The following is a 13,141-nucleotide window of genomic DNA, read 5'->3' as shown; positions in this document are numbered from 1 at the left end:
AGAGAAAGAGAAAGAGAGGGAGAGACAAAGAAAAAGAGAGGGAGAGAGAAAGAGAAAGAGAGGGAGAGACAAAGAAAAAGAGAGGGAGAGAGAAAGAAAAAGAGAGTGAGAGAGAAAGAGAAAGAGAGGGAGAGAGAAAGAGAAAGAGAGGGAGAGAGAAAGAAAAAGCGAGAGGGAGAAAGAAAGAAAAAGAGAGGGAGAGAGAAAGAGAAAGAGAGGGAGAGAGAAAGAAAAAGAGAGGGAGAGAGAAAGAGAAAGAGAGGGAGAGAGAAAGAAAAAGAGAGGGAGAGAGAAAGAGAAAGAGAGGGAGAGAAAAAGAAAAAGAGAGGGAGAGAGAGAGGAAAAGAGAGGGAGAGAGAGAGGAAAAGAGAGGGAGAGAGAGAGGAAAAGAGAGGGAGAGAAAGACCTGCATCAGATCAAAAGTAATTATTCACAACAGGAGGCTGCAGAGTTAATTCAACCAATCAGAGTGCATGTGGGGGATGGGGAGAGAGAGATGGGGAGTGGGAGAGAGAGATAGAAATACATATCTATATATATATATAGAGAGAGAGAGAGAGAGAGAGAGATGGGGAGTGGGAGAGAGAGATAGAAATACATATCTATATATATATATATAGAGAGAGAGAAATACATATATATATATATATACAGAGAGAGAGATAAATATATATATATATATATAGAGAGAGAGAGATAAATACATATATATATATATAGAGAGAGATAAATACATATATATATATATATATAGAGAGAGAGAGAGAGAGATAGAAATGCATATCTATATATATATAGAGAGAGAGAAATACATATATACATATATATAGAGAGAGAGAGAGAGAAATACATATATATATATAGAGAGAGAGAGAGAGAAAAATACATATATATATATATATATATATATATATATAGAGAGAGAGAGAGAGAGAGAGAGAGAGAGAGAGAAATACATATATATATATAGAGATACATAAATACATACATGTATATATATATATATATATAGAGAGAGAGAGAAATATATCTATATATATATATATAGAGAGAGAGAGAGAAATACATATCTATATATATATATAGAGAGAGAGAGAACCCCTGTTTATAGGAATCACTTCAAAGTTACACTTGTTCTAGTTTCTCTTCACACAGCACACTCCAAAAGCACCATCCTATAATTGAAAAGGGTAATGATCATGGGTAAAACTCTCTGGCCTCTGTATTCAGAATGTTAACAGTGCAGTCATAGCAGGTTCATGAGGAAGTGGTGATTCCACACCAGGAGCTACATTACAGCTATCATTTCTAAAATGGCTGGTACCAGTTCTTTTGTAATGTCTTCACTGCTAGCAAGTCAGGTGATTTGTCTAAGAGGAAGCTCTCTTTGCTTCTGCCCAAGGAATATGTGATTGACTGCCTTCCAAGCACCAACACACACTAGCTTTACCCTTCACTATTAGAAAAAAAGGTGCTATCTAGAACCTAAAAGGATTCTTCGGCTATTCCATAGGAGCACCCTTTGAAGAAACCTTTTTGGTTCAAGAGGGAACCCTTCTGGGTTCCATGAAAGACCCTTTCCACAGAGGGTTCTAGATGGAACCCAAAATGTTCCTATGTGGAATCAAAAAGGGTTCTACCTGGAACCAAAAATGATACTCCTACCCTTTTGGAACCCATTATTTGACAAATGTATCTACCCCTACAAAAATGTCTATAAATTATAATCCACATAATAATTCACATTTCCTGTTGCTGCGGGATTATTTTCCTGCTGTAGCAAACTGGCTCAAATTAAGAGCCGACATCTTTAAAATTAAGTTTTGCTTCCCCCAGAGGTAGAAACACTGGAAAGAAAAACAGTTCAGGACTCAGGACACAAGCTATCTTTAATTGTGTCAGTTCTTTGTTCAGATGTGGTGTATTTCTTCAAAAGGATGGTGAGAGGAGAGGAGACTAACATTCTAGTTGTACTGTCTGTGAAGGCCAAATCCAATACTTTACTTTGTGTTATTCTAAACCCGGTGAACCTCCTCCTCAGGGGTGTAAATCCAAATTCAATCAAGGGCAGTGCACCATTATGCTAGATTATCCACACCAGAGAACATGTTGATAATGCTAAAGAGATATGTGTGCTTTCCGAGCCAACACACAAAGAAAGTGGATATAACCTGTTAAGCATGAACAAATATGCATATTTTGTGACAAAGAACACAACGTTTTTACCAACAGCAACTCTAAGTTAAGAGTAATCAAGATATCGCTTCAATGGGGACATTTAGTTTACAGTATATACCATCAAATAATATACCCACAAAACTGTAGCAAACACTTAATCTGACCCCATAGCTCTGGATACTGCACAACACAACAATAAACGCCAGAACATATGATTTAAGAGCCTGGCTTCCAGCAGCACACCACAGAGCAGCAATAATCCAACCCTTCACAGTCGGCAGCAGCAGAACTAACTACTGCAGTAGAGGAGGAGGTCTGGGTCACAAGCCAACAGCCAAACATTCAACCAACGCTTCGTGTCGATGCATCAAAGCATCGCTCTGTTCTAAGAGGACACAAAACAGAGTAGCGAGGATACACAGGTAGCCATCAACCTTATGTGTAATGGCAATCCATTATGCGATCAAGAGAGGTTACGCAACGAGGGTAACGAAGGGTTAATCAGCCATCATGCCACTCCACCAAGCAACGCCATAGCAATACCTCTACACATGGCAACAGCACAGCATCAGTTGCTATTGGAACTCTGGAATGAGTGCATGGGCTGAGAGGGGGAGAAAGGTATGTTTTGTGTGTGTGTGTGTGTGTGTGTGTGTGTGTGTGTGTGTGTGTGTGTGTGTGTGTGTGTGTGTGTGTGTGTGTGTGTGTGTGTGTGTGTGTGTGTGTGTGTGTGTGTGTGTGTGTGTGTGTGTGTGTGTGTGTGTGTGTGAGGATGAGGAAGGCTTTTCACACAGGCCTTCCTAATGGCATCTCGGGAACAGTATGCTAAGCTCACACTGAAACCTCCAGCACTCCCGCCCACTGACAACTAGAGTAGAGTTCAAGTAAGTTATGCAACAGACAGCCCTGCTCAGAACCATCATGAGAGACGAGAGATGATAAAGAGAGATAGAGAGAGAGAACGAGAATGAAAGAGAAAGAAAGAGTGAGAGAGAGAGAGAGAGAGAGAGAGAGAGAGAGAGATAGAAAGAGAGAGAGAGAGGGAGGGAGAGAGAGAGAGGGAGAGAGAGGGAGAGGGAGAAACAGAGTCCACTGAGCTATAATGAGAGAGCTCAACAATGTCACAATGTGTTGAGGTGAGAGCCCAGTTCTTTGACAAATTAACCAAGATCATTAGGCAGATGATCCTCTTAATGATAATCATTAAACAAATTATAAGAACCAGGAAATGGTGCTGATTTGCTTCATATGTTCTTTATCCAACCAGATGGTCTCTTGAGAAAATATGCTGCGACAAAAACATCAGTTTCCTTAGCTGGAACCGTGGTGTAATAGCAGAGGGCCGTGGTGTAATGGCAGAGGGCCGTGGTGTAATGGCAGAGGGTCGTGGTGTAATAGCAGAGGGCCGTGGTGTAATGGCAGAGGGCTGTGGTGTAATGGCAGAGGGCCGTGGTGTAATAGCAGAGGACCGTGGTGTAATGGCAGAGGGCCGTGGTGTAATGGCAGAGGGCATTGGTGTAATAGCAGATGACCGTGGTGTAATAGCAGAGGGCCGTGGTGTAATGGCAGAGGGCCGTGGTGTAATTGCAGAGGGCTGTGGTGTAATGGCAGAGGGCTGTGGTGTAATAGCAGAGGGCCGTGGTGTAATGGCAGAGGGCCGTGGTGTAATGGCAGAGGGCTGTGGTGTAATAGCAGAGGACCGTGGTGTAATGGCAGAGGGCTGTGGTGTAATGGCAGAGGGCCGTGGTGTAATAGCAGAGGGCCGTGGTGTAATGGCAGAGGGCTGTGGTGTAATGGCAGAGGGCTGTGGTGTAATAGCAGAAGACCGTGGTGTAATGGCAGAGGGCCGTGGTGTAATGGCAGAGGGCCGTGGTGTAATGGCAGAGGGCCGTGGTGTAATGGCAGAGGGCCGTGGTGTAATGGCAGAGGGTCAGCTAGTTAATATAGGGCTAATATGAGCAGTGATATCCCGTCTGTGTAATCCCTCTCAGTAATGAGATGAGCCAGGTCACATAAATATCTCTCACGACCACCGCACGCTAATGAATACAGAGCTGTGGCTTTCTGAATATCTTTCTTCCAATTTGTTTTTAAGAGACTTTTTAAAGACTTTGTAGAATACCATTAGCATTATCATAACATAATGAATCGTATTAATAACCCCCACCTGGTGGGTTTGAGGTTAATGAATGAATCTATAATTTGTTACATATAATCTTTTCATTTAATTAAAGTTGTGTGCCCAGGGCTAACATAATGAATCTTGATTACACTCAACTGTTTTCAAAGCGGGGGAGTCGTCGTTAATGTATTGCCCTCCTACAGCACTTCCACCTCGGTTTCAGAGACATGGACTAGGGCAACCAGGCTCACGAAATTATTAATAGATACACCTTTTTTGCTTGGTGTTTGTATGAGTAGACACCGAAAGTCCCTTCTTCCAATCCAGTCAGACACAAAATGTAAAGAAACTGGTCCCAGTTGGGTTAGATTCTACATGGGACCATTCTGTCCGTAAATGTTTCCTGTAAGCTGGATCGTATTGTTTTGATGATTGCGTTGTACTCTTCAAATGTTGTAATGTTGTATCGATTGCAGCTGCCTGCTTCGCCAGGTTTCCCTTGCCAAACAGACCGTGTCTCAATATGCTTCTCATTGGATAAATAAAGCTTCAACTGAATAAAGCAATTCCTGGTTCCTGAGCATCTAAAAAACTGGATCTAGCCTGAAAGACAAGACAACCATGACTAACAGACATCTTAAACTGAGTTTACACTCAGTAGATGGCCAACTGTGGTGGAGAGGGATGAACCTCAGGTGAATGACAGGTAATCTACATTCTCTGAGGCGTGAGCGGCAACTATTTTGTCTCCCGAGGTCATCCGTGTCCGTGTAAACAAGGGACATTTGTGGCAAAATCCCCTGCATGTCACCAGAGTCTACGCCAGCATTAGCCAGGATCATTACTCAGCCTGTGACAAATTAAGACAGCTCTCGGTACAACAGAGGCCGATAAGCCTTTAAATTCACTTAACATGCATGCTCAAACATGATAAACTCTGTAATATTGCTCACGGGCAACCCAAGTACTCCTTCTCTGTCACTGGATTGGGGTGGAGATTTGCGCTGTGTTTGCCGGGAAAGTTCAAGTCAAAAGGCAGAGAGAGAGAGAGAGAGGCTCACAGAGACTGCTGGAGTACAGTGACCGGTGGAGATGAGAGCTTTGTGAATAATTCATAGGCAGGCGGAGGTAGCCATGCATGCATGGGTGGACCTGAGTGAAGCCAACCTTGGAGAAAGCTGAGTTTCCTCCTCCACTGCGTCATCTCCCTCCACATCAGTGAGCACTGGAGGCTAGAACAGAGCTAAAGTCCAACCATGACCATCAGACACAGTCACTCACAAACCCAGCAACCAGCCCTGCTATCTGGAGACTTCAGATTCTTTGAAAAAGTCAACCATTCTCAAGTTCACTGGACTTCTTAGGTTACTTGTGGCAACACTTTCATAGCAGTCGAGACTTTCGATAGGGCCAGAATCATGTAGCTATTTTTTTAGCGTTAAATAACAAAGTAGACATAAGTCTGCTAAGCAGGGGGAGTAGCAACTAGCTGGATAGCTAGCCGAGCTAAAAGACAAGGCCCAGTATGTGCTAGTAGTGCTCGTAGTCATGGCCTAACTTCCTGCCCTGAACCTCCTTTAAAAGGCTGACCTCGTGTGTCAGGTTACTTGGGTCCATCAGAAAGCCCATCGGGAGCAGAGAGCTTGTGTGTTAATGCATCAGCACTAGGCCTGTGTCTCCCCTCATCTCCCTCCCCATCCTGTCAGAGCTGGAGACTGAGGCCCTCAGCCCTACATGACCCTGCACTTCTGATCAGGAGGACAGAACAGCAGCACTCCAACTCTAAACAGCATCTCCTCCAACCTTTATGTACATGTACGGAACCTAAATCTAAAGGACAATGAGGAACTTCTTAATCACCATTGTCTTGATTCTGTGATTCGAGACTTTGGAGAATTGTGATGTATTAATGCTTCATCAGTACAGTTATAGCCTAACCACAGTCTAACCACAGTCTAACCACAGCCTAACCACAGCCTAACCACAGTCTAACCACAGCCTAACCACAGTCTAACCACAGTCTAACCACAGCCTAACCACAGCCTAACCACAGCCTAACCACAGCCTAACCACAGCCTAACCACAACCTAACCAGTCTAACCACAGCCTAACCACAGCCTAACCACAGTCTAACCACAGCCTAACCACAGCCTAACCACAGCCTAACCACAGCCTAACCACAACCTAACCAGTCTAACCACAGCCTAACCACAACCTAACCAGTCTAACCACAGCCTAACCACAGCCTAACCACAGCCTAACCACAGCCTAACCACAGCCTAACCACAACCTAACCAGTCTAACCACAGCCTAACCACAACCTAACCAGTCTAACCACAGCCTAACCACAACCTAACCACAGCCTAACCACAGCCTAACCACAGCCTAACCACAACCTAACCAGTCTAACCACAGCCTAACCACAGCCTAACCACAGCCTAACCACAGCCTAACCACAGTCTAACCACAGCCTAACCACAGCCTAACCACAGCCTAACCAGTCTAACCACAGCCTAACCACAGCCTAACCACAGCCTAACCACAGTCTAACCACAGCCTAACCACAGCCTAACCACAGCCTAACCACAGCCTAACCACAGCCTAACCACAGTCTAACCACAGCCTAACCACAGCCTAACCACAGCCTAACCACAGCCTAACCACAGCCTAACCACAGTCTAACCACAGCCTAACCACAGCCTAACCACAGCCTAACCACAGCCTAACCACAGTCTAACCACAGCCTAACCACAGCAGTGAGCTGGGCATTACTTTTCATATCACTGCTGCCTGCTTTCTATTGTCCATAATTTGAATATAAGCTAAATATAAGGACAAGTAATGATAAAATCACTGGAAATATACCAACACGACAGAGACAAGCAAAATATGATGTTCCCACAACAAACTTTCATAATTATGAGAGCCAGCACAGTACACCTGCTAACTCCACCTGCTATCTGCCGAAAACACATCTGGCAGAATCTAATTTGCCTTGGCAGCGGTTCAATATAAACCTCGAGGCGAACATTTCTTACTTTTCTATTAGCGTTTCCCTACGGTTATTAATCAAGCGCCAGACACGAATCAGAAACCATCATGCACAGCGCTTACCAAGGACGACAGGGGGGACAGGGCACTGCTGTGCCCATGACAGATAACAGGAAGGGAATATCAGCCACACGGTGGAGATGAGAAAAGCCGCAGGTCTGGGGGGATTCGGAGACAGGGAGACCACTCTTTCTGAAGGGGCTGCAGTCAGTGTGAAATTCAGAGGCGAGGACGTTGATCGTGGGAAAGCGGTAGAATGGTAGACACAACCGGGTCCTCTGGGGAGAGATGGACGATCCTTAAGGAAACGTTTTAAATCGTCCCTGACAATCCCCAGGCTCTGTACGTTAAGTGCCTTCCTTTTTCATATAGCAGGGAAACACTGCTAGACTCACTTGTGAAGTGCCCCGGGAACAACAACACAGCTGGCAAGGAATAACTTACCACGGTGGGAACACCTATGGTTTATTTCTGGTCTAATGGGGGTTTAAGTAGAAATCTATCTGTAGAAAACAGATATAACATATAACTTACCTTACACAGTACCACACTCCCAATGTGAAGCTGAGAATTCATTATTTTGAAAAAAAAACATTATGTAGTAGCAAAACAACACTCAGGCCTGCATAACTCCAGCCATTTTCAGCTGAGAGTAGGCAGCTTGAGGCAACTGCACTAGTTCAGTGCCACCCTCACATAAACTATTATAGATCCATTGGCCTCAGATCTCAAATCCAAACGCTGGAAAATCTCAGTCCTTTGAAGGCGAGATATCTTCACATTTTCTTCAGATAGTCCAACTGTGAGACACGATGGAAAACTAAAGCTTGGTCAACGAGCACTTGGCCTGAGTAACCAGTCGCTGTTGCGTTGCTGTAAAGCCCTCTCACAAAGAGGTCAACTTAGTGACAACAGAGGCAGTTAAGTTGATGTCATCAAACTTCGGACACTGGCGGCGTATTGCGGTCAGCAAATTTTTACAATCACAATAATTTTGAAGGCGAAATCTACTCCGGGTGATGTACTGATGGAGACTTCAAGTTCGATCAATGAAAAGGCAAAAAACTTTTTGGGCCACAACAGTTCTGGCAGTCCTTGATGGAGAAAATCCAGGTCCACTTTTGAGATTCCTTTTGTGTTCAAAAACATAGACCGAAAAGAAACGCGGCAGCTTCGTTCAACTTGAAATTACAAAGAAAGATTGAGTTCAAATGATCATGGTCATCTCTTGGCTCAAGTAACTTGCTCCAGTCACGAAAAGAAGCATTGTGAAGTGTTGCTGGATGTTGAAAATCGCTTTTTGGTGACTATGCTTGCGCCCCATTCGCCCTCGGCGTCCTCTAATTTTTCTAAGTAGTTTTCTCGCCTTGTTTTCTTGTTTGGTTTGGGGGGGGGGGGTTGCGTTGAAGCAGAGCTCCTACACCCTGGGTATTTTGGATTTCCTTAACGCAAAGCTGAGCAAACAGACAAAGGGAGCTGCGATAGAACCCTGCCAAGTCTCGTCTGGCTTTTTCTCTTCCTCTCTTCTCCCTCTCTGCTCTCTCTCTCTCTCTCTCTCTCTCGGCATGGCAACCTTCCCGAGAAGCCTTGGCAGAGCTCCAGCCTGTCTGCCTGTCTACCCCCCAAACACCCACACACCCCCTCCGAAATAAAACTGTCGATTTGGGCAAATATGATCAAAACGAATCTTAGATTAATTTTTCAGCCACGCCACTCCCTGGCACTAGACCATTTCCTGCATCCCCCCCTTCCAGATGCACACAATCACACAGTGTGGTACTTGGTATCCTTGCCAACCAATACTTCCCAATGCCTACCCACACACTCCCTTAACCTCCCCACACCCACACAACAGCCCATCCTCCTCTCCTCTCTCCATCCCACCCTCACCCAAGCAAGGCACCCAGGGAGTTCCTCCATGTCTCTCTCGAAGACACTTCCCGAAAAAGTCTCTGGGACGTCTTTACAAGTCCTGAAGCCGCTTCGCTTTTTCAATGCCGGGGTAGTCTATTCATTGTGTGCCAAGGCACAGCACCTCATGTCATTCTGAGGGGGGCACCTCGGTGCCCACATCGCTGGTGCCAACTCACCACTGTCTGTCTCCATGTTCCCACCATCCAGTACCACATACCCACACCCCCTCACCATCCCACACCACAGCCTAGCCTGCTGGAAGTAGGGCTGGCAGATGCAGGAGCGGTCCTATAGGGAATACATAGGACAGAGCAGAACAGAGGCTGTTGATTGGCTGTCAATTTCTCTTAAAGGCATTTTACTACTTTATTCATTTGTGGATTTCCCCGAATGTTTGGGACATTAGATTCAAATGGATGTTAAGCTGTGTAGCTACTAGACTACAAAACATGCAAATGTTTACAAAAGGTAAAATCCTTTGTAAGATATCCTTATGTCCATTCAGTGACTAGAGGTGATGCAGCATGTTTTTTTTTGTGAGGTGGAAGGAAAATATGTATTGCCTTGCAATTTCCAACTATGCAGCTCATTATTCCTGATGACGAAATAAAACTGACAACACACTATACAACAGGCAGACTCCATCAGTATCCCTGACTATTCCAGAAGAGGACTGTGGGTGGTATGGTGCAGTATACACCTTTACACAATCACACTATTTCAAATGACCACATAAATCAGGATTTACCACTATTCTCGTTCAGTGGAAGCTGCACTACACAGAATTAGAGTCATCTGGGATTGGCACAATACCAAACAGCCAGTCATATGCCTCTCAGCAACCACTGGGATTTGGATGAATTTCACCACGTCCATAAAATGCCTAACAGATAACATGACTACTCTGTTATCCAGGACATCATAAGCCACTTAGTTCTGACCCGTCATTCCTCTTTCCTCACAGCTCCACCGCCCCGTCATGTGTGACCTTCAGCAGGCTAACAGCAACATCAGGATGTCTTGACAGAGAGAGCAGAGCCACGTGCGTTGGTGTGGTGCCTGTCTGTGTTGCAGTGCGTACGTCTCCTGGCAACCTGCCAGCTCTATAGTGCAGTGCTGTTGCCATAGGGAAAGCCTGGGACTGAGGAAGGAGACCAGAGCTGTATGGGGCTGGGGCTGGTAATCAGACCACTGCAGTCCTGCGGGGTGGATCCCTTCGTGCCATTGCACACAGTGCCCATGTGAGCCGCATCTCAAGCAGCCTGCAGCTGCTCCCGCCAGCCAGGCCTTTCACCCTCTCTCTCTTTCTCTCTGCACACACATAGACACACAAACGTTTTACAAGGGCTCTCTGCTGGATAGCCCGGACAGCCATGTGACTGCGATATGAACGTCTAATTTGGGGCAATTCTAAAGAAAGGTGAAATGCCGTTTACAATATGACGGGTTAACTAGGTATTGTGTTAGACATCCACTCAGGTGGCGCCCGTTTCTAAGAAATATGCAGGACTCGAGACAAATTACAGTTATCATTTCCCTTCCTATGTTGACAGGAACCAAGCAACACAAGGTACTGCCATCTTTTTTCTCTCTCCTGCTTTTTTCTTGCGATCGATGTTTGATGTCGTCTGGATGAAGCTCATGTGACGAGCTCCTAGTTCTCTCTCTCTCTCCTCTCTCTGCCTGCAGTGCATCAGCTACAGTGGCCTAGGCTATATGTTCTCATTCTCAACACTGCAGATAGCACCCCGCTACCCTGCCTGGTACATTTCCATTTTTATGGAACTCAACTTGTGTCAGCCGTTAACCATCAAACTGGAAGTTTTTCCTTTTTTTCCATCTTCTGAGAGTCAGACAGGAAACACAATTCATCTTTAATCCAAATGGAGTGTTGGAGATAGCATTTTTCTTTATAAATACCTGAAAACAAGTTCTTGTCATTGGGATTCAGTAAATATTCAGTCACTTTGAGGGCAGTGATATGCAATGAAAATCTCCTAGGTATAAGACCTACATATTTGCAATTTTAATAGTGATATACTGGGGGGGAAAGGGGGGGGTTGATTCAAGGTACAATTAAGGCAACCAGCTGTAATAGGATTGTGAGTTTGCTCAACAACATTTTCACACACAAGCTTTTTGTTGTGAGTTTGCTCAAGACATTTTTTGTTGCGCAAACTCACCAGCCTATTGCATCTGGCTGCCATACAATTGCACGTTGAGTCAACTTCTTCTTTTTTTGTTACAGTGTATGCATTATCATTTCCCACAATGGTTTCACCTCTTTTAACAAGCTTGTGTACAGGTTGCCTCAGTCAGGTGTGTGTGTGTGCGTGTGCGTGTGCATGCGTGCGTGTGTGTGCAGGGAGGAAGAGACATCCACTCTACTATTTCACTTGTTTTCCATGCCAATAAAACTCTTAAATTGTATTGGGAGAGAGACACGACTACATAGTGATACAGTTTATGATAATTGCAGGAAATAGTCCAACTGGAAACTTTGTGATGGACAATGTCTGTGGTTAAATCAGCTCTTCTTGCATCCCTTCGTTGTGGCAAAGAGTTGATTATCTACCCTGATTATCTAGACACTTTTACACAACATTTAAGACATTTAACAGAAGCTCTTATCCAGAGCGACTTACAATAGTGGGTACAAACACTTTCATACTGGTCCCCCATGGGAATAGCACCCACAACCATACCGTTACAAGCGCCATGCATTACCATCGGAGCTACACGCATTTCAATGGAAAGTATACACCTGGCGCATGTGAAAATATTCAAGTCAAATGAAATGAAATTGTATTTTTCACATGCGCCGAACACAACAGGTGTAGCTCCTGTTGCTCTTTACAGTCATAGCGCCGCATAAGTGTTGTCGAACTCGCGCAACACATAAGTGCAGTCTTACAACAAAGGAAATAGGGCTTCTTTGCTGACAGAAATAGAAGCTATTCGCGCTTTGTGTTTTCGTTTTCTTTATGCATTATATAGGCCTACGTTTTGGGAAGCTACTCTGTAGCCTAGCTGCTAAAGGCTATGGTTATGTTATATAGCTACCGAGGAAACCATGCCGCACAGACACGGGGGAAGTCGCCCTACCTGATACTTTTAAACTTTCACTTCTCCCGGGGAGAGCGGTCTCTGGAGTCGGCATCTGTGTTTTGGAAGACATATCTCTCGTTCTACTGTGGGTAAAATGACGCCAAATCAAACGGAGTCTAGTCGTTGCGACCATTGAGCTCAGGGTTGGCAGTCCAACACTTCCTGGTGCAGATTCAAAGTAGCCTATATAGCTACATAACAACTTGTGTAATGCGACAGTTTTATAAACGTGTTATACAACTGGCAGAGCGTTTCCGATTACCAAACCCGTACATCATTATTTATTTTATTTAGCTATAGGCCTCTGTAGGCCTGTCTAACTCGTTTCAGCAAGTGTAATAATTGACAAGTTGAGTTTACACAAATACTTTATTTTATGAATAGGCTGTTATTATAAGGTCTACAAATGGCCCACAAAAAAATACCGAATGAAATGTCGACCTAAATTATGTCATTATCAGAATAGAACGTAACCACTTGGTCAAGAGCAGCCTTAAAATGTGTCTCTGCTCATCTGTGGCTCAGCATCTTGTGTAGCAATCATGTTTCAGTCTAGAGCCTACTGAGCCACTGAATTCTTCATGATCATTAGGCTACATTGTAGCAATTACAATAGCCTACATTTTAACATTACTAACACAACACATTGTAACCATCTGTTCAGACACAAGTCAGGTTCTGGTCGTTTCAGTAAGCTACTTAAAATAGCGAAATCCATGACCTGACAAAAAATGTAGCCATGTAAAAAATATTGCTAGTCCTTTCATT

At 44.4% G+C, this 13,141-nt stretch overlaps 1 protein-coding gene across 2 annotated transcripts in view; it reads right to left on the bottom strand.

Annotated features, from left to right (window-relative positions):
- The window catches only part of LOC135557632 (mitochondrial peptide methionine sulfoxide reductase-like), a 105,609-nt gene extending 93,038 nt beyond the window's left edge, over window positions 1-12,571 (bottom strand). The window contains exon 1 of one of the 2 annotated variants that reach the window (XM_064991097.1): window positions 12,371-12,571. In XM_064991097.1, coding sequence (XP_064847169.1) covers window positions 12,371-12,506 — 136 coding nt within the window. In that variant the 5' untranslated portion in view covers window positions 12,507-12,571. The remainder of the gene's footprint in view (window positions 1-12,370) is intronic. The other variant, XM_064991095.1, reaches the window with a different exon arrangement.
- Window positions 12,572-13,141: the final 570 nt, after the last annotated feature.

The sequence above is a fragment of the Oncorhynchus masou genome, chromosome 16 (assembly GCF_036934945.1).
Source record: "Oncorhynchus masou masou isolate Uvic2021 chromosome 16, UVic_Omas_1.1, whole genome shotgun sequence".
Taxonomy (NCBI): Eukaryota; Metazoa; Chordata; class Actinopteri; order Salmoniformes; family Salmonidae; genus Oncorhynchus; species Oncorhynchus masou.
This window is presented reverse-complemented; position numbering and strand designations above follow the sequence as displayed.